Source organism: Nannospalax galili, unplaced genomic scaffold, assembly GCF_000622305.1.
Source record: "Nannospalax galili isolate Female #2095 unplaced genomic scaffold, S.galili_v1.0 scaffold56, whole genome shotgun sequence".
Lineage (NCBI taxonomy): Eukaryota > Metazoa > Chordata > Mammalia > Rodentia > Spalacidae > Nannospalax > Nannospalax galili.
Window position 1 is genome coordinate 3,541,728 of NW_008340065.1, and position 21,603 is coordinate 3,563,330.

The 21,603-nt window shown below is 53.7% G+C and overlaps 1 protein-coding gene across 9 annotated transcripts; it reads left to right on the top strand.

Moving 5' to 3' along the window:
* Positions 1-6: 6 nt before the first annotated feature.
* On the top strand, positions 7-21,313 carry Mtss2 (MTSS I-BAR domain containing 2). 9 transcript variants are annotated; one of them, XM_008834972.2, is made up of 15 exons: positions 7-127; positions 5,011-5,072; positions 5,165-5,238; positions 5,957-6,041; positions 6,144-6,235; positions 6,320-6,394; positions 6,676-6,684; positions 7,577-7,734; positions 8,001-8,108; positions 8,954-9,051; positions 10,764-10,980; positions 17,127-17,201; positions 17,556-17,732; positions 17,844-18,009; positions 18,154-21,313. In XM_008834972.2, exons 1-15 carry the CDS (start codon positions 59-61, stop codon positions 18,939-18,941), a joined length of 2,253 nt encoding a protein of 750 aa, XP_008833194.1. In that variant the 5' UTR covers positions 7-58; the 3' UTR covers positions 18,942-21,313. The 9 variants fall into 9 exon arrangements, with proteins under 9 accessions (XP_008833194.1, XP_008833197.1, XP_017654124.1 ...); XM_008834975.3 differs by having other exon boundaries at positions 10,860-10,980; XM_008834977.3 differs by lacking the exon at positions 7-127 and adding an exon at positions 4,611-4,708.
* Positions 21,314-21,603: the final 290 nt, after the last annotated feature.

Sequence of the window (21,603 nt, forward strand, 5' to 3'; positions counted from 1 at the left end):
CTCCCCTGAGCGGCTCCCCGCGCCCCAGCGCGCCCTGCAGCCGCGGCCCGGCCCCAGCATGGAGACAGCGGAGAAGGAGTGCGGCGCCCTGGGCGGGCTCTTCCAGGCCATCGTCAACGACATGAAGGTAACCGGGGCGGGTGCGGGGTGCGGGTCCCCTCCGGGGACACGTGGCGGCGGGGCAGCCGAGCCCTACTGTGGCCGTGCGGCGCGGTGTCTATGTGTCCTTGTCTGCGCGCGTCCTGCCCGCGCCCGCGGTGCGCCCAGGTCTCCCGGTGCCTGTCTCGGGGGTGTGCGTGCTCGCGTGTTGGGGTGTCCGTGCGATGCCCAGGGTCGGCTCAAGTGTCCCCGACCCGAATCTGCGCATCCGCGAGCGCTCTGCGCCCCAGACCCCCACACTGTGAATGGGGTTTGGCCCCCGGGCCGACCGTTAAGGACCATTGACGCGTCTGGGGTCTCAGGGGCTTTCGCCCCCTTCCACCACAATGCCCCCCTCCTACCCCGACGGACCTAAGCCCAGACAATGCTGTCACCGCCGAGGCAGGAAAAAATAATAAAGCAGAGAACCGTTAACTCCTTCCCTGCCAGCTTCGTCCTCTGCGCGGCCCAGCCCCGCCCCCCCCCCCTCCTCAACAACCCCAGTAAGCTCCAGGACTCCAAGGCCTTGGGTTTGAACCTTGGGAAATGGCAGGGAGAAGGCTGGGGCTGGTGGAGCAACCAGAGGGAACGCTTCCCCCTCAGACTCTTACCCAAGGTCAGGTTGAGCAGGCCCCCCTTTTAGATTGGGAAACAGACCTGGGAATGGCGTAAGGTCATTAAGGAGACCCTTGGACCCTGCTTCTGACCCCAGCCCTTATTGTTCATCTGGGGACTTACCGGGTTCTCTCTGCCCCCCCCCTTCCGTGGCCAGTGTTTGACAGGGCTTCCCAAACTGACTAGTCAGTGAAGGCCCAGCTCCAGTGGCAAGGTGGGCACTCACAGCCAAACGTTTTGATTCTTCTCCACTGCCCACTTTAGTCTATGATGAAGGGGCAGAATTGCAGACAGGGGATGGAACTGGGCTCCACACAGGAACTCCTAAGGCACCCCCACACACACACCAAGCTCACACATACTTACCAAGAACAACATAGACTCCTACCAGACCCAGGGGGCCAGGGAACCCACATACAGGTACAGACCACCAAAGAGACAGGTGCTTTAGGAAGGGGGCTCCCTTTTAGTGCTGCCAAAGGAACACCCTCAGTATAGGGAGGCAGCTGTCAGATCCCTGACCCCTAGGAAGAGGCCTGAAGCCACGGTGGCCTGGCACTGCATAGTTAGCAGTGTGTCACTGCCCCCCACTGCCCCATGATGCTGCACTTGCCCCCGCACCCTACCATCCTTGGCAACTCCACCTGAGGGCCTCAGTAGTCTCTGCCCACTTCATGCATATTACAGCCCTGGCACCAGGGTCCCTTTCTGAAACTGGGCAGCCCAGACCACCTCCCCAGCCACTCCCAGGCTTGTAGAGGGTGGGAACCACCCGCACTGCTTCCCACTGGCAGCCACTCAGCAAACATTGCAGCAAGCAGAGGAGACAACAGGACTGTTTCCTCCGTTCCTCCGTTTCCGCTAGTTGCAAGGAACTCAGAGATGAGATGCAGGTCCAATCTCAGCAAGGGACTCAGGCAAAATGGCAGCCAGGATTTCTAGACATGTAGGAGCAAAATAGGAATGATTTCACCAAGTATTGTCACACTATGTACAGTAGTATGCCCCTACCAATGACATGCATGTGATCCGGGACCCTGGCATGATAAAAGGGATTGGCCTAGAGGCTGATTGACTGGATTTGAGGAAGCCACTTCTGGCTGTCCCACTCAGTAGCCACCAGCTGGCTAGCCATTTTGAGACTTGGCTTTGCCCCATGGGGCTGCTCCCCAGCAAGACTCCTGGTTGCACAACACTCCCTCTAGAGCAACTGGGAGTCCCAACCTGGGCTGAGGGGTGGCACAGGAGGAGGGGTCCTCCCATTTATATCTGGAGCTGAATGGACAGAGGCAAGTACACGTCCAGAGGTTAGGAGGGTCCTGGGGAGCTTACGCTGCCCCCTCTGTCTCAGGCCAGCGCAACCCAGAGGCAAAAACTTGGACTCAGCTAGGGCTATATGACTGGGCAACACACTGGGCTATCCAGAAAGTGGGCTTCTTACAGTCTTGCCTCCCTTCCAGAGTGGGGGCCCCTAGCAGATAGGTGGGACTCCTGACCTCTTAACCAGTGCTGAGCACTCACTACCTGCTACGTGTTTTGACTGCAGAAAGTGCTCCCTGGAGCCCACACACAAGCTCCATGAGATAAAGACATTCCTTTGCCTGATTTGCGAATGAAGAAACAAGATCAGAGGAGGGGACCTTGCACAGGGTGACCCCAAAAGCCCCTTCTGGGGTTAGAGCCTCATTGCCCCCAGACACAAAGACCATCGGAGCCACAGCACAGCAGCCTCCACATCAGTCTCATTCTAGCCATTGAGCATCTCACTCTGCCATTTGGGAGCATCCTTGTGCTTGGGGCAGAGCTGGATGTCTTTTCCATGCTCATTCCCTCTCACCTCCCCACCTAGAAGCTATGTAGGTACTCATCTCCCTGCTTCCCCAGAAACAGGATCCCTCTACCCTGATGTGTCAAATATGGGACCAGACCTTGATCCCAGACCTCTGTGACCTCGGGCAAATCACTTAGCTTCTCTGGGTCTCCAGTTCCCTTGGGGAACTGGGAGCAGTGATGGGATTCACCTCCAAGGCATTGTAAAGATGTCACAGGAGCATACATTGCAAGGACTGAGCCAGTGCTTGGCCATCCAGAGCACCTGGCCACCAGGTGCAGTTCATGTGGCTAATGATGACACATGGGAACTTAGAACCTGGGCCAGACAAAGCTGATGCTCTCCCTGGGGCACCTGTCATTTAGGCCTTTCCTCTTCTTTGATTGTAAGGTCTTTTATGACCCATGTGAACATGAGAGAAAGTTCTGGGTCCTTAAAGAATCAGGTGCTGGGGCTGGAGAGATGATTCAGCCATTAAGAGCACTGGTTGCTCTTGCAGAAAACCAGGGTTCAATTCCCAGCACCCACATGGCAGCTAACAACCATCCCTTGTATCCAGTTCCAAGGGGATCCAGCGCCCTCTTCTGACTTCCACAGGCATTGCACAACATGGATACATTTACATACATACAGGCAATATACTCATACACATAAAAACAAATATATTTTAAAATATTTTATTTATTTATCTTTGGTCTTCTTGAGAAAGGGTCTCTCTGTAGCCCCAGCTGTCCTGGAACTCACTATGTAGACCAGGGTGGCCTTGAACTCACAGAGATCCACCTGCCTCTGCCTCCCGAGTGCTGGGATTAAAGGCATGCACCACCATGCCCAGCTACTTTATTATTTTTATGTGTATGTGTGTATTGCCTGCATGTAGGTAGGTGTACCCATGTTGTGCAAAGTCCACAGAGGACAGAAGAGGGCTGTTGGATCCCCTGGAACTGGAGTTACAGACAGTTGTTAGCTGCCATGTGGGTGCTGGGACTCAAACCCCGGTCTTCTGCAAGAACAGCCAGTGTTCTTAACCGCTGAGCCATCTCTCCAGCCCCAAAATAAATACAATTTTTAAAAAAGACAGGTGCTCAGATTCACCTGCTGAGGGGAACTAGGCCTGCATTCCACATTCCCTAACTTGTTCTCCTTTGCTCTTAAACTATCTGTAAGCTGCTGGGGCGTGGTGGGGTGGGGGCACTAAGCTTTCCTATGACCAGGATAACTGGCTTTGGACACCTTGGACCCCAGCATTTTCCCTGCATGGAAGATCTGAGTGGAGTTTAGGTGGTGTAAGGGTGCCCCCTCTCGAAAGACCCCTGGTGGCCAAAGCCTGGGTTAGCTCCTGGGAGACTGCTAGGAACAGCCTCCCAGGCCCCTTTATCCAGAGCTGTGCTGGTGAGGACAATCCACCCACAGCCTCCCACTCCTGTTCCAGCCGTGGTGCACTTCTCAAATGGACATCGGTTTGGCTGGGCAGCGAGAGGGTGTTTCTGAGGGTCTGTGAAGTAGCCTGCTCCTTGCTGCCTGGAGGGGCAAGCTGGGGTCCCAACCAAGCACAGCCTCCCTGAGGCTGGCCTGGGGCCCTGCTGACCCCTTACCTTGGGAAAGCAAAGACCCATCACCGTCTGTGGGGCAGGGACTGGGCCTTTGCTAACTGGGGGCTCCCCTTCAAAGAGCAAGGTCTTCCCGGGGCCCCCAGGCAAGGACTGAGCTTTCTCTAGGCCTGGCAGCCATGGGAAGAGTGCATTAGCCAGAAAAACCCCTTAATCAGACTGGACAACTCGGTCGCCAGGAGCCCAACCTCCCTACTGGGAAACCCCCTCCCAGCATAGAGCCTCTGACCAGGCTGGGATAAAGGCCACACTGTTCCCCTGGAGGGGAGGGGAGGGGTTGGAGAAAGGTGGCTCTGTTGGCCGCACAAGGCCCCATTCAGCCTGGGGCCTAGTTGTCCCAGGCAGGCTAGCCAGGCTGTGTAGCATCTACAGCCTCCCTGGGCCTGGGAGCCACCACTGCTGGCTGGGGATGACTGGCCTGCCCGCAGCAGCTTCCGGGGCCACGTTAGACCTGGCATGCCTTTAGCTCTGCCAGCCTCCATCTTCTACCAACTCTCCCCCAAAGCGCTCTCAGGTCAGTGCCCACCTTTCTTTGCATGTGTTGGGGATACAGCGCTCTTCACTGGGCTCAGCCCAGATGCTTACAAGTGAGCCCCAAGGAGACTGTCTTCCCATCCATTGCCTCCATCTCCCCTGAGTGTGCATGGGACTTCATGGCCATCACCCACAGACAGGATGGACTTCTCTTTGCTTGGTCCTGTGTCTCTTCCCACAGGGCACAGGGCCATCTCAGAAGCTACTCAGAGTCTGGGCAGCATGTGGGAGCCCTGTAGTCCCCTCTCACAAAGTCCTACTTCCTCTCCCACCTCTCCACAGAGCTCCTACCCCATTTGGGAGGACTTCAACTCCAAGGCCACGAAGCTGCACTCCCAGCTGAGGTGAGGCTGCCCAGGGTATCCCAGTTGGGGAGGGACGGGCAGAGAAGGACCTCTCACCCACTGACTATCCACCCCACTGTGCATCTCCCCAGGACCACCGTGCTGGCTGCTGTGGCCTTCCTAGATGCCTTCCAGAAAGTAGCTGACATGGCCACCAACACCCGAGGTGGGGAGGGGGCGTAGCTGGAGGTGGGGGACGTCCCCAGTGGACTGGGAGGCTGGAAAGGCTGAGTGGGGTATGGGCTGTGAGAAGGATACCAGGCCCAGAATGGAGACCTTGGTTTCTGCGATGATGGGATGGGACGGGTGAGCAGTGACAGGGAGGTTACTGGGAGATCCTCCAGTTACTGTGGGCAGCTCAGTTAACCCCTCAGTTGCCATTGTTGGCCCTACTGTATAGTATATCCATCTATAGTTTCTCAGTCGCCCCCATGTGCCTTTCTGAGAGCTGTGTAAGGCAGGGCAAAAGTCCTTGGGGGCTTGGTGGTCCCTTTGCCTCCCAGTTGGCGTAGCAGGCACGTGGACTTACGTTCTTTTGAGTAATAAGAACACAAGCCAGGGGTGTGCATCCCCTAGAATCTGGACACACCTGGAGGGAACTTGTTTAGGCTTCTTGGCTGACTCATCTTTCCTGCAGGCCTCTTCCAGATAGGAGGCAAGGAAGGCTCTAGGCCTGACCAGTAGGGCATCCACAGCCCCTGAAAGCTAGGATGGCCTGGATGGCCCAACCCTGGTTGCAGGGGGTGACAGGATTGCAGGATTTCGTGAGATGGGAACAGGTCAGCAGTAGCCTTCATGGGACAGCGCGCCCCCTAGTGGCCTGAGGCTGGGACAACAGAGGCCCCCATCCAGACCCCTTCCCATGCAGCTTGCTTCCTTACCAGGGGCCACACGGGACATCGGCTCGGCACTCACACGCATGTGCATGCGCCACCGCAGCATTGAGACCAAGCTGCGGCAGTTCACCAAGTGAGTGGGCACAGCAGTCGGGTGAGGGGCATCCTATCCCAGGGAGGCCACCCCTGCCCTAACCCAGCCACCTAGCCCTGACCCGCAGCTCCCACCCCACAGTGCGCTGCTGGAGAGTCTCATCAATCCACTGCAGGAGCGCATTGAAGACTGGAAGAAGTCAGCCAACCAACTGGACAAGGACCACGCAAAAGGTGGGGTGGGGCCTTGCGGGGGCTTCCCATACCTCTCCACAGGGACCTCCCCCCACTATAGCTTCTCCTCTTACCCCTACACAGAGTACAAACGAGCCAGGCATGAGATCAAAAAGAAGTCTTCTGACACGCTGAAACTACAAAAGAAAGCACGCAAAGGTAGGGCCCACAGCGGCCTACTGCGGCCCAGCCCCCGGGCCCCACTCAGTAGCCCCCACCACCCTGTGGGACACCCCCAGGGCATCATTCTGGCTAAGGGGATCATGTTCCTAACACAGGACACTCCAACATGCCGGGTGGGACGAGGGAGCACCCTGCACCCCAGACTGCCCAGGCCCCCCCACCCCACCCCAGGAGTGGCTCTGTCCATCCGGCTGTCTTTCACACATTCTTTCTTTCTCTGTCTCTCCTCCTCTCCTCCTCCCACATCCTTCCTGTAGAGCTACTTGGTAAGTCAAATGTCCGTCCCTCCACCCTCCAGCTGCTCCTCCCGTCCTTGTCGCATTTGTCTGTCTCCCCCAGCTCAGGGCCATTGGAAGGAGCCTCTCCAGGCCAAGGAGGAGCGAGGAAGGCGGTTGGTCCACCGAGGGCGGGGCCTGGGGCACAGTCCCCCTGGGGCTCCTGGTCAGGAATGAGTCCCAAGCCACTGCTGGGTCAGTCTGCCAGGCCAGGAGGGGTTGGCTGGCTGGGCAGGGTGGGGGGCACAAGCCCTGGCTGCCCCATTCCCACCAAGCCAGCCAGGTCCTTACTGTCGCCTCACCGTCTCCTCCACATCATTCTCTCACCTCTCTCTGTCTCTCTCAATGCTTTCTTGTGTTGCTGTTGTTGTTGCTGTCCTTGTTCCTTGGTTCCTTAGCTGAGTGGTGACCCATGCTGAGACACCCTCTTTCCTCCCCAAGCCCAGCCACTACCTCTACTGATCCCTGCACCCTCCAGTAGCCTGGCCTGCAGCTGAGCTCCCCACCCTGCTCTCCTTTGTCCTGCTTCTAGCCACTTCCCAGTACCGCTTTAGGTTAGGGCTGCCGTGCTGGGGGAGTGAAGGCATCTTGGGTAACAGAGACCTCCGGCTGGCCTCCCTACCCCAGATCATCTACCTACCCCAGATCCTGGGGGCTATGCAGCTTCATGTCTTTACTGTGCGTCTGTCTGCCTGTCTTCTCTGCCTGCTCTGGTGGGACCAGCCCCTCCACAAGCCATAGAATCTGCTCCCCGCCCCCAGCTCCCTTGTCCCCATGGTATGCCCAGCCCCACGGCCCAGGACACCACCATGGGGGCCTAAGCCATGGGTGCAGCCAACCAGGCCAGCGTCCCCAGCGCGGCCTCTCCTCCCAACCCCTGCAGGGAAAGGAGACCTGCAACCACAGCTGGACAGTGCCCTACAGGACGTCAATGACATGTATCTACTGCTGGAGGAGACAGAGAAGCAGGCAGTGCGCCGGGCACTGATCGAGGAGCGGGGCCGGTTCTGCACCTTCATTACCTTCCTGCAGCCTGTGGTGGTGGGTCTCTTGGTGACTTGGACCCCACTAGACCCTGGGTAGATCTCTTGACCTCCAAGGTTACTTCTTGGTGATCCCTGGCTAGGTGCATTCAGGGCCACTTGAGTCTGGACAGATGGTTGCAGCAGCCACCTGGTTGGACTCAAGCCTGTACCAGCATTGGTTAACAGGGAAGGGGGAAAGAGGAGAGTCTCACCTGACAGGCCTATTTCTCCAGAGTGGGTGGGCAGGTGCACAGCCTAGGGACTGATGGGCTGCTTCCTCAGAACGGCGAGCTGACCATGCTGGGAGAGATCACCCACCTGCAGGGCATCATTGACGACCTGGTGGTGCTGACCGCGGAACCCCACAAGCTGCCTCCCGCCAGTGAGCAGGTGCGGCCAGTCCTAGGGCCAAGGGCTAAGGCCAGGGCCGGGATAGTCCTGTCTTCAGTTGGGGACAGTAAAGGAGAAAAGAGGACAGCATTTTGGGGAGGCACTACCTTCCAACAGCCCCTGTGGGGTTTCTGGGAACACCTGCCCAGATAAGGACTGAAGGGCTCAGGACTCAGCAGGGTTCAGACAGAAGAGCAGAAATCAGGTCCCTGAGGTTTAGCCTTTCCTAACTTTGTGATGCCTGACTGTCATTCACTCCCAGAACCCTGTCACTGCCCCTAGAACCAGGCCCATCTCCTGCACACATGCACTGGGCAGCCCCTTGCCACTGCATTCCTTGGGCACTTCCTGTGTGTTCCACACTCTACTGCGTACTCTCCTCTGGTCACCTCACCAAGTCCTTCCAGCGCTCTAAAGAGAGGTCTAGTGACAGTGTTGACTCCCAGTGTCATGGCACTTCCACCTGGCTCCTCTGCCATGAGTCCTCAGGAGCACCTGTATCTCTCGTGACCCCTACCCCAGATCCTGGGGGCTATGCAGCTTCGTGTCTTTGCTGTGTCTGTCTGCCTGTCTTCTCTGCCTGCTCTAGTGGGACCAGCCCCTCCACAAGCCATAGAATCTGCTCCCCGCCCCCAGCTCCCTTGTCCAACTGAGCTCAGTGGGGATAATGTATCAAGTGGTTAGGGTTAGGCTTGAGATCCTCAGGGTCTTCTGGTGTGTGGTTCACAGTTGAGAATAGAGTGGAGGATGTCCTGCCTACCAGATCTCTGAGGGGCTCCAGAAGCACAAGATGTGCTATAGGTTGGTAGGTGCCTCTTGTGACCTCCACCCACATCTCTGTCCAGGTGATCAAAGATCTGAAGGGCTCTGACTACAGCTGGTCCTACCAGACCCCACCCTCATCACCCAGCAGCTCCAGTTCTCGGAAGTCCAGCATGTGCAGGTGGGTGGCTAGGGGCTCATGGAGGGTGTTTTGGGGTGGAGAAGCTGCCAGCAAAGCTTCATTAGTAGTTATTTCAGAGCCCCAGAACTCACACAGCATCTAAGTGTCCAAGGGCTTTTCATGTATGGAAGAAGGACACATCCTTCAATTGGCAGGAAAGGGGACAATGGCTTCATTGCTGGAATGTCACTGTGTGCCAGGGTTTTTCTACGTTGAACCCTGACAGCACTGTGTCAGGCATAGTGTTGTCCCCATTGCACAGAAGGGGAAACTGAGACACTTCAGTTGTAGCATTTAGCCATTGATCTCTGCCAAGCCTAGGACAGTGTGTTACAGTAATAGTAATAATGTAAGATCAAGCCAGGCATGGTGATGCACACCAGTAATCCTAGCACTTGGGAGATGGAAAGAGGAAGATTGAGAATCGAAGGCCGGACCCCGTCTCAAATATAAATTTAAAAAGTCAAGTGGGGTGATGCATGCCTGTAATCCTAGCATTTGGTGGGTAGAAACAAGAAGATCCTTAGTTCAAGGTCATTCTCAACTATATATCAAGTTGGAGACCAACCTGGGCTCTATGAGACCCTGTCTCAAACAAAACAAAATAATAAAAGAATCTAAAATCAAGGAAAAATGTGGAGGCTTCTGGGAACATGTGTTGGGACTAGAGGGTAAAGAGCACTACAGCCTGGCTGTTTCCTTAAGTTGGTCACAAGCAGCTGTCACGGTCTCCAGCCCTGGCCTAACTGGGCTCCTGAGGTTTCACAGGGATGGAGAGAGGCCAGGAGTCTTGTTCAATCATCAGGCTGGCCCTGGGGCTAGATTCAGAGGAGATGATTATGATTCAAGTGTCCTCAGGTAAGGAGGGCAGCAAACACAGAGCAGGTTAGAGAGGCTCTGTCCCAGGCAACTCTCTCCCCAGAATTCTCTTACTGGGAGCTAGAAAGAAGCTGGATGGACCCATTCATCAGCTTATCCTACAGGGAGAGGTGGGCCCAGGGCTACTGGGGCCTCTTTAGACCTTGAGTGAGTACTGGTAACTGTCCCAGGGGATAATGTTGATTACAAAGGAGATGTATGAGCCAGGGCAGGGTTGAGGAGGCCCAAAGGTCACATTTGGGAGAACAGTCTTCACTGCCAAGAATGCTGACCAGGGGTAGGATGGCCCTGCAGAAACAGGAGCCACAGAAAACTAGACACCTAGAAGAGAGCGGTGACAAGGTGGTGGAAGAGTTAGGCTCTACCTGGCAAGCCACCTCCATTTCCAGACACACCATCACCACACCAGATATCCAACTGTGATCAGACAGCCAAGTAGCAGGCTCTGAGAAGAAACGATCAGGCTGGTTCTCTGGTTCTTGCTGTTCTATGCCTGGTGACTCAGCTTCCCCATTGTGAACCTAAGGACACAATCTAATGACAGTGTGGGAGGCAGAGGGATTCCTCACACTGGATGTGCTCTGGCAAGGACTCCCCGGCACTGAGGCACTCCAGGGCCAGGAGCTTGGCATCTCCTGTTCCTGCTCTGCCTTGACGCACCATCCCAAAACTTCTCAGTAGTACCTGGGTCTCTCGTAGTCTGACATTATCTTTTCCTTCCTTTGCCCCTCATCTCTGTCTCCACCCTCATCCATTACCCTTCACCCTCCCCTCCACACACACCCCTGTATCTCCCTGTCTGGCTGCTTTGCCCTTCTCCTTCACTCCCTTAGTGCCCCCACCAGCAGTAGCAGTGCCAAGGGTGGCGGAGCCCCATGGCCTGGGGGTGCCCAAACATACTCACCCAGTTCCACCTGTCGCTACCGCAGCCTGGCGCAGCCAGCCAGCACCCGCCTCTCCAGCGTCTCTTCCCACGACTCTGGCTTCGTCTCCCAGGATGCCACCTACTCCAAGCCCCCCTCACCCATGCCTTCAGATATCACCAGCCAGGTGAGAGGGCATCAGAAGGACCTCCTGGGGTGGGAAGCTAGCCTCAGGCAATGGGGGAGGGGGTGTAACTGCTTAACTGCTGTGAAGACTGGTTCATCCTCTTCCGTATTTGTATCATTGATCTCCATCTCCGTGCTTTTAAACACATGTATCATGTTTTAGATGAGTCTCATAAATAGCATATGCCTGGATTTTATTGTTTTATCCAATCTGACAGTATCTTTTTTTTTCTTCTATGCTGGTGATCAGATCCAGGGCCTTGTATATAGTAGGCAAACATTCTATCACTGAACTACACCTCTACCCTAGCCATTTGTGTGCATGGTAGTTTTTGAGGTATGGTCTCATGTAGGGCAGGCTAGCCTCTCCTTTCTGTGTGTCTGTGTGTGTCTGCATGTGTATTCATAGGTACATGCATGTGCAGGTGTATGTGGAGGCCAGAGGTCAGTCTTGGGGATTGTCCCTCATCCACTTTTATTTTTTGAGACAGGGTCTCTCACTGGCCTGGAACTCACCAACTAGACTAGGATGGCTGGCCAGCAAGCCCCAGGGATCCACCTGTGGATGCTTCCCCAGTGCTGGGCTTACAAGCGTGCACAACCACACCTGACCTTTTTATGTGGGTTCTAGGACCCAAACTCAGGCCATCAGGCTTGCAAGGCAAGCACTTTCCCGACAGCCAGCTCCCAGCTCCCAGCTCCCAGCTCCCGGCCATTATCTGTTTACTTGCTTTCTAGTCCCTCCTGCTGGGATTACAATTAAATGTGTGCCACACCTTCTGTCTTTCTGTGTCTCTTGATTCAAGGTTGTTTTTTTTTTTTTTTTTTTTATCCCCTTGTTTCTCCACACTGCTTTCCAGATAATTTCTTTAGGCCTGTCTTCCAATCTACTTTTATTTCTTTTTTGCAACTTGACCTGCCTATTGAGGGGTTAGGACATTTTTGTTTAATTGTTCCTCTCACATTTTTTAGCAAGGGCAAGTTTTCACTATGGAGCCCTGGTTGGCCTCAAACCAGCAATCCCCCTGGCTTCAACCAAGTGCTAGAATTACAATGATGCACCACCATGTCTAGCTTGTTTGGTTTTAGGCTTGTGGAAAGTTGCAAACAGAGTACAAAGACCCCCAAATGCCCTCCCCTCAGTCTTTCCCAATGTTGACGTCTTATGGAGCTACCAGTTTTCTTCCCTCCCACCCCCACCCCTTAAAACTCACCTAGTGTTTTGGAGACAGGGTCTCACTATGTACTTCAGGCTGGCCCCAAACTCTCAATCCTCCTGCCTCAGCCTCCTAAGCACTGGGATTACAGGCTTGAGCCACCACACCTGGCTTAAATACAAACTTTCAATTCTTTTTCCTGGTACTAGAGATTGAACCCAGGGCCTTATGCATGCTAGATAAGCGCTCTACCATAGAGCTACATTCCCAGCCTCCAAACAGCTTTCAAAACCAGGGAACTAGCACTGGTTCAGCACTACCAACTGTTCTGCAGCCTGGTTTTCACATTTAGCTAGTTTTCTCCCTGCTGTTCTTTAATCTGGTCCAGGGGCCAGTCTAGAATCTCGTGCTGCAGTGAGTCTGTGCTTCTCCAGTGTCTGATGGTCCCAGTTTTTGCCTCCTCCAGTTTTGATGTTTCGAAGGCATTCGCAGAATGCCTCCCTGGGCTGGTCTGATATGTTCCTGTTCAAAACAAAAGGCAAGAACGCCACAGAAGTGGTGCTGTGACCATCTTGATGTGCCAGATCAGCTGCGTCACACCATTTTGCCTCGTGACTTGTGATCCTCACCCTGATTCTTGATTCAGGTGGGGTTGACCAGACCTCCCCACTGTTCAGTTATCATTTTTCCCTTTGTAATTAATAAAATACCTTACAGGGGACACCTTGAGACCCCGTTAATACCCTGCCCCCCCTCATTCTTTCACTCCTTAATTTTAGCATCCTTGCCTGTGTGTTCATAATACTGATTTCTCACTTCCATCACCCCCCCACTCTTATTAACTGAAATCCCACTGCAAAAAAAAAAAAAAGCCCTGTCCCTTCTCTCCATTCATTTGTGTACGCAATTACTTATTTATACCATTATGGACTCATAAATATTTCTTTGATTCTGAGTTAAAATCCGTTACCACTGAGTCTTTTTTTTTGTATTTTACATGTATGCATGTATTGCCTGCATGTAGCTAAGTGCACCCATGTCATGCAATGCCCTCGGAGTTCAGAAGAAGCTGTCAGATCTTCTGGGACTGGAGTTACGGACAGTTGTTAGCTGCCATGCGGGTGCTGGGATTCGAACCCAGGTCTTCTGCAAGAACAACCATTGTTCTTAACTGCTGAGCCATCTCTCCAGCCCACCACTGAGTCTCTAAGAACTTTTTTATTGATGTATTCTATACACACAGACTAAATATATCACAGTGACACACCCAATAAATCTGCAAACTTGAACACACCCAAGCAGCCAGCCCCATGAACAAAGCACAGCTTGATTGTCACCTTAAAGCCTCTGCACTACCCTAGTTGCTACTCCCCCACCGCCAATCCAGAGTAATTGCTGGCTAGATTTATACACACACACACACACACACACACACACAGTGTGTGTGTGTGTGTGTGTGTGTATGCATGTGTATACATATATGTATATATAAATTACTAGGCTTGGAGTATAAATCAGTTGTTGAGTACTTGTATAGCATGCATGAAGTCTGGGTTTGATCCTAACACCAAAAAGATTGTGTGTGTACACCTATATATGTTCACATATACATATATATATGAAGTCATATAGTATGGACCTTTTACTTCTGGCTTCTGCTTAGCATTGCGTTGATGAAAATCATCTGTTTGATGTGGAGACAGGTATCATCTTCATGTTGGTATAGCACACCCTTGAGTGAATATATCATTTATTTAGCTGCTCTCCATTTTCAGGACTTTTAGAGAGTTCCCTGATATTTTGGTTTCATTTCTGCTGCTGTGATAAAATACCCTGACAAAAAGCAATTTAGGGAAGAAAGGGGTTTATTTCAGTTTATAGTCCCAGGTGACATCGTTGTGAGAAAATGAAGGCCAGAACTTCAAACATCCAGTCATATCACATCCACAGTTAAGAGCAGAGAAGATGCGTGCATGTATGTTTGCTTGATGCACTCAGCTCGATTTCTGTTCTTAAACAGATCAGGACCCCTACATTGGCCTGGGTCTTCCCATATCAGTTAACTTGGTTAAGACAATCCCCCACAGACAAGTACATAGGCCAGCCTAGTCTAGACAGCCCCTCATTAAGATTCCTTCCCAGGTGACAAAGATGTTTTCCTTTAAAAGTTCTTTTTTAATCTTTTTTCATTTACATCTTGAGCTCATTGACTGTGTGTGAGCCTATGTGCTGTGAAGTAAGGGGCCTTTTTTTCCGTACAGCTTTCTTATTAACTTAGGACAATCTATTGATCTTCCTTATACTGTTTGAGCCATAAATAAGAAAATACTGTAAACTGAACAAATCATAAGCAGCAGAAATCACTCCTCACACTTGTGGAGGCTGGACCAGCAGATCAGTGTCTGGTTATTCCTGCTGTGGTTCACAGAAGGCGTCTTGCCTTGTCTTCCCCATGGTGGAGGGGCAGACTAGCTCCAACAGGCCTCATTTATGTGGGCACCAATCCCATTGTGAGGGCACCACGCTCAGGATTTGATCACTTCCCAAAGAAAGACCCCACCTCTTGGGGGGTAGAATTCTTAGGAGCTGTGAACATCCACATCACAACAACATCATTTCCCTACTTCACTACAGTAGCATCTTGGTCAAGAATCAGGTGTCTCTCTCTCTCTCTCTCTCTCTCTCTCTCTGTCTCTGTGGCTCTTTCTAGACCTGTACTCTGTCCAGCTGTCTGATTTATGTTTGTGCCAATGCCACACCACCATTGCTGTAACTGTAGCAAATCCCTTGTTGTGTATCTCTATGTGTGTCTGTGTCTATCTGTATATCTGAGTGTGTGTATCTGTATATGTGTGGGTGTCTGTGGTGCTGGGGCTTGAACCCAGTACTTTTTGCCCTCATATGAAACACTCAGACTCTCTAGAAAAGCTTGATAACTGATACTGAAAGCCTTACAGCTTTATTATTATTATTATTATTACTATTACTATTATTATTCAGAATCACTTTGTCAGTTACCTTATAAATTTCAAGATCAGATTCTACTACAAAAAGGAAAAAAAGCACAAAAGCTCCTGGGGCTTTTGACTGGGGAGAGCATGTCTCCTGTTGACCTAGGCTTTAAGTTCTCTCAATACCAATTTGCAGTTCTCTTGTAAAAAAATCTTGCACATCTTTTATTGGATTTTCTTTCTAGGTTTTTGGTGTTTTTCAATATGATAGATTACATTCCTGTTTATTAGCTGCTCGTATTGAGAATTTTTTTTTCTGACCCTTCTATCCAGTATCCTTGTTAAAATCACTTATTAAGGCCTGACCAGATAGCTCTGCAGGTACGCTTGCTGCCAACCCTGACAACCTGAGTATAATCCCCAGGACCCATGTCATGAAAGGAGAGAACTGATTCCCACAGGTTGTCCTCTGACCTCCACACAGGTACCGTGGCACATATGCCCCACCGCAGACACAACAAAATAAATAAATGTAACAAAAAACTTTTAAATCACTTACTGATTCAGACCATTTGTAGATTCAGATAATTTGTAGATTCTCAGTATGTCATCTTATTTCTTCCTTTCCAGCCCTTTGGCTTTGCTTTCTCTCTTTCGTGCTTTCTTGCACTGGCTCAGACTCCCAGTGCTGAGAAGTGCTGATAGCAAGTTTCCCTGCCTTTTTCCCAGCATCAGATTGATGTCTTTGTAGATATTCTCTACTATACTAAGGCACGTCCTTTCTGTTCCCAGCTTGTGTCATTTTCATTCTTGTCTATGAATGGGTGTTGGACTTTCCCCCTTGAGTTTTTCACTGTCGTTTTAATCTTAAGTCATATTGCTAAAAGCGAGTGCGTTATCCCCCCCCCACCCCCATCCTCATCTCTGGTGCTTTGTTCTCTTTTATTCTGGTGATCTTGGTGCATCATAGTTCGTAGGAAACCCAGGGATCTAAATCAAAGATGACATGGAAAGTTTGGCAGGGACGTGGGTGTTTGGCTTAACTCGCTCATCACGGGGTGAGTGCTTCACTTGGCCATACCTCTAACCTCAGTGCCAAAGTCAGCATCTGCCTAGGAAACCCTGCCCCTCACCCCTTCTCCTGTTTCTACCCTATTTCACTTTCCCTATTCTTTCCAGCTGGTTGGAGTGGGAGGGCCTCCAGGGTCCCTAGTCCATTCTGCTGCACATAGTGGGGGCTCCTAGTCCATTCTCTTGCACACAGTAGGGACTCCCATGCATACTCAGGCAATGAGGGCCCCACAGCCCCATTCTATGGAGGGAGCACCCCTCATAGAGCCCATGGACCTGGGAGCTGATGACCTCACCTCCTAGGCACAGCTGCCCCCTCTTCCTTGGCAGATCCTTACTGCTCTTTTTTGGGAGTCTATCCTCTTCCTACCACTGAATGTCAGCACCCTAAGAGCTTGTGAGCCTCATCTCTAATCAGCCTCATCCTGTCCTGCCAAGCAGCTGCCAGAGACCTGGTCCCAGTGCCAACCTTTCCCTCCCTCCCTCAGGGCTGTACTTGTGACCTTGCATAGATAAAGACATGATGGGCAGCTCAGATGAATGTGCCCAAGCTGGGCCTTGGGCCTCCATAGTCCCCTCTCACCAGGGCATCCCCTTTATGAGAAAATAGTAGCACCATCAACCTGGATGCCCAAACCAAATGCCCATGTGTATCCTCAGTGTCACCCTTTTCCTTGCCCACCATGCTCAGGTCCTCAGCAGCCAATCCTAAGTTGAAGCCTCAAAATACGTAGCTCTTGGGCTGGGCCATGAATGGGACCGTGCCTGCAGGACATGCCCTGGGCTGCTGCCTTCTGCGGAGGTCTTGGTGGCTATAGTCCTAGGAGGGGAGCACGGGGTGAAATGCTGAATCAAACTGCCCATTGCATGCCACCGCTGTGACCAGAACTCTTCTCTCCTCCCCACCTCCCTGGCCTATCTGCCTATGGGCCCCCATCTGCGACCACCTGCTCGCCTCTGCATGGCAGAAGTCCTCCAGCTCCGCGTCCTCCGAGGCCTCAGAAACGTGCCAGTCTGTTAGCGAGTGCAGCTCCCCCACCTCGGTCAGTTCCCCTGACCCCAGCCCCACTACCATCATCAGCTGCCCACCCCGTGCCCTCCTGACCTGGGGCAATCACCACAGAGGGGGCGGCCAGATTCAGCCAGAGAGCTGTGTGTATACAACACTTATCTCCGTGAAGCAGCTGCAGGGTACCTGCTGCAGCCTCATCTTTCCATCTTAGAACACCCTGTCCTGCCCCTGGGCTGCTGGAATAGAGCAGTCACTGCTGCCCACAAGATTCTGGCCTTGGCCCTCAGGGATCTGCACCCTTTGAGATTCAACCACAATGAAGGACCTCCTTGATCATGGGCAGTAAAGCCAAGGGTCCCCCTGACTTGCCTGCCAAACCCTGTAGGACTGGACCAAGGCCGGTCCCCACGAGCAGCCCTCAACCACCACTCTGCAGCGGAGGAAGGACCGAGTGGAGCTTCTCCGAGACACAGAGCCAGGCCCCGCTGGTGGAGGTACTGTGGGCTCCAGTGCAGAGGAGGGACCACGACCACGGATGTCCCCTGCCACCATAGCAGCCAAGGTAGGTGGGCAAGCCAGGCCTCAGGCTTTATCCCCAGGTCAGTGCCAGGACGTCCAGCAGAGGGTGGAATTGGAGATCAAGGCTTTAGCCTGACATTTTTCCTACTCTCAGCACGGTGAGGAGGTGTCCCCAGCAGCCAGCGACCTGGCCATGGTGCTGACCCGAGGACTGAGCCTGGAGCACCAGAAGAGCAGCCGGGACTCCCTGCAGTATTCCAGTGGCTACAGCACGCAGACCACAACACCCTCATGCTCCGAGGACACCATCCCCTCTCAAGGTGAGCCCAAGACCCTGCCCCACCATGGACAGCTGGGATGGAGCCCCACAAGAGGGCCCTTCCTTCCATCTCAGCTCCTCTCATGGGTAGGTACAAAGTTCAGGGGACAGCTTGTCCCGGGCTCACTGTACCTCTTATCTCCAGGCTCAGACTATGACTGCTACTCTGTGAATGGGGATGCAGACAGCGAGGGCCCCCCTGAGTTCGACAAATCATCCACTATCCCTCGCAACAGCAACATTGCCCAGAACTATCGCCGCCTGATCCAGACCAAGCGCCCTGCATCCACCGCTGGGCTGCCCACTGCTGGGCTCCCCACAGCCATGGGCCTACCCTCAGGCGCACCCCCAGGTGTGGCCACCATCCGCCGCACACCCTCCACCAAGCCCACTGTGCGCCGTGCCCTGTCCAGCGCCGGCCCCATCCCCATCCGGCCACCCATCGTTCCTGTGAAGACACCCACAGTGCCCGACTCCCCTGGCTATGTGGGGCCCACGCGGGCAGGCAGTGAGGAATGTGTCTTCTACACGGACGAAGTGGCCTCACCTCTGGCTCCAGACCTGGCCAAGGCCTCCCCAAAGAGGCTCAGCCTGCCCAACACAGCTTGGGGCAGCCCGTCCCCAGAGACAGCCAGCTATACAGGGGCTGGGGCCGGGCCGGCGACTGAGGATGACGAGGAGCAACAGCTGGCTGCCAACCGGCACAGCCTGGTGGAGAAGCTTGGGGAGCTGGTGGCCGGTGCCCATGCCCTGGGTGAGGGCCAATTCCCCTTTCCCACTGCCCTGTCAGCCACCTCTACAGAGGAGACGCCCACCCCACCCCCTGCTGCCACCAGTGACCCCCCAGCTGAAGACATGCTGGTGGCCATCCGACGCGGGGTCCGGCTTCGCAGGACCGTCACCAACGACAGGTCGGCACCCCGAATCTTATGATGGCACCACCCTGTATGGCCGTGGCACTAACAGGTGGCCTGGTCTGTGAAGGGCAGCCACTCTGAGCAACGGCACAGCGAGGAGAGAGAACAGCACCAGGAATGAGGCACAGCCACTTTATGAAAAGAGACATCTAGGCTGGATCTCAGTGGCTCACAGAAGTGACTTCCTTAACACCTTGCCAGGACAGCGCCTGCAGGCCTGGAACTGGTTCTGGAGCCTGTTTTATACTTTTCTTGCCTACTCTTCCTCCTCTTCCTCCCTGCAGGCCCTGCCTTGTCCAAAGCCTAGAGCCCACAACCAAGGGCTGGGCCTGCCACCTGGGTCCCACCTGGCCTGGGGTCCACAATTCTGTTCTAGCCACGCTGCCCCCCCACCCACCCAGGGCCATATGCCCAGCTCTCCTTGAATGCTGGCTCCCTCCTGTCCATGCCTGAGCCCCCTCCCCCTTCCCTCTTGCCTTCTCTCTGCTGCTCCTGGGCTCCCCTCTCTTGGGGGTTAGGGTGATCATAGAGAGGCCAGGCACTCAGTCAGCTGAGAATCCAATTTGTGACTAGAGTTAAGGAAACAGTCTGATGTTGGAAGACAGGCCCACTCAGAGGGAAAGAGAGCCTAGAAAGAGAAGACATAGGGGCCTTGTCTCAGGGGATCCTCCAACTCCCCTCCCTCTGTGAGGTGTTGCTTGTGGAGGCCAGGCAGGGCTACATGGAAAGGAGTCCAAAGACCCACACAGCTGTTTCAGCATCTGGACATGCTGAGACTTTAACTTGGGTGGGGTGGCAGGGAGGCACTTTGGATTCACATTTTCAGCCACTGATGGGGATGGAGGCTGGAGCGTTAGGGAGTGTGAGGTTATTTTATGCGAATAAAATGGAGCTGACCCCAGACAAAGACTGTGTGTAGGGTAAGCTGGTGGTACAGGGTGTATCTGAGTGCCTGAGAGACAAATGTGGAGTGCCCGCTGTAGGCCCAAGGCAAGAGAAGGCTGGAATTGGCTCCCCCAAACTAGGAGGAGACTGCTCTTCTCTCCCGTGTCTCAAGTGTTGGTAGAATCAGGCTGGAGAGGCAGGCGGGGGGCCTCTGGCCCATCTGCTGTGGTCAGAGTGAGCTGCAGGCCCAGCTTGGAGCAAGTCTGCAGAGGCTGGCTTTGACTCTCTGTTGCCAGAGGAGATGCCATCCCCTGACTGGGGATGGCAGCAGCGGGGTGGAAGAGTGGCAGCCTCCACTCTGCAACCAAGTCTGAGCAAGTCAAAGCATGTGAGTCTAAGGTGAGAGGAGGGATCCAGGAGGTTCGGGTCTGTAGAACAGACAGCAGACTCCAAGGCAGCATCCCCCCCAGTTGGGAGAGCAGCTTGCCTTGGTCTGGATGGAATGGAGTTGGGGCTGGTCTGGCTGCTCAGGGGTGCTCTTATGCCGTGGTCCTAGCGGGGCACCCAAGTGGATCTGGAAAAGCAGGAATTCCTGTGTGTGGATGGAGTTCCTGCTGGGCTTCTTGAGGCTGCCAGAGAATGATCTCAGGGTCTCAGGCATGCCATACTGAGCACCTGGCCCACCCAACTCAGGTGTCACCAGACCCCCAGGTATAGAGGCCAAGAATGCAGATGACCAGATGGAGAATTCTAGAGGTGGAATTTCGGCCACATCCCCCAACCCCCCCCCCCAGGGCTGTCAAAGGGCCAGAAAGGGATATGGAAAGTGGGGTGGGCAGATACAGCCCCTGCGCTTGGAGTGGGGCTGAGTTCTGGATAGGGAGTCCCTGTAAGGATAGACTTGGTGGCTCCAGGCCCCGATGGGAAGGGAGACCGGGGCTTCCCCAGGAGGGGGTGGGGTAGCACAGCCCCCCACATTTCGCCTTTCCTTCCCCTCCAGGGATGTACATACTCCATCCCCTCGTCTACCTGCAACTAGCCCCTCTCCCTACCAACCACCTCCTCTTCCATTTAGTGACCACCTCATACGTAGGCCCACCCCCTTGGGATCCGAGCCAACCATCCTGCATCACAGACTTTGGTTTGGGGGACTTCTTTACGTTTGTTTTATTTTTCATTTTGTACAGAGAAATACTCTTCAAACGCGTCTTTTGACTGAAGTAACTTTTTCTGGTGCTGTTGTTAACTTGTTCCTTTTTTTAATTTATTTTGCCACTTTTCCTGGTTCTTACTCACCCTTCCTCCCCCCACCCCACTCTTCCCTGCCCTTACATCCCATCTGAACCACTGTTTTTCTTTTCTTTCTGTCGATTTTTGGATAAATTCTTCTCTTCCCCCGCCCCCCACATCCATCCTCTCCTTGATTTAAATAGTCACTGCTACAAGTAACAAACGCACTGTGAAGATTCCAGTATTAATAAAGTGGTACTGTAGTTAACACTCTGCCTCTGCCTCTGCCTCTGCCTCTGCCTCTGCCTGGCTTCCCTGGGCTGCTGCTGTTCACCTGCCCCCTTCTACCCCTGCAACTTGGCCTTTGTCATCCCTGACCTGGGGCTCCAAGCCAGGTGTCACTGATTCAGGCACAGGAGAGGGAATGGGACTTGAGTCTGGAGACCTGGGTCTTTGAAATACCCTCATAGGGATGGTCTGGAGGCAGCCAGAGGGAGAAAGGGAAGGTCAAGGTGTCACCCCAGCACCCCAGCAGATATCAGGCCTGCAGAGGTGCAAGGGGC

Coding starts and splice junctions, on each gene's coding strand:
- Mtss2 (XM_008834972.2), top strand. CDS start 59: ATGGAGACAGCGGAGAAGGAGTGCGGCGCCCTGGGCGGGCTCTTCCAG. Junction 7,735..8,000: donor CCTTCCTGCAGCCTGTGGTG/GTGGGTCTCTTG, acceptor CTGCTTCCTCAG/AACGGCGAGCTGACCATGCT. Junction 8,109..8,953: donor TGCCTCCCGCCAGTGAGCAG/GTGCGGCCAGTC, acceptor ATCTCTGTCCAG/GTGATCAAAGATCTGAAGGG.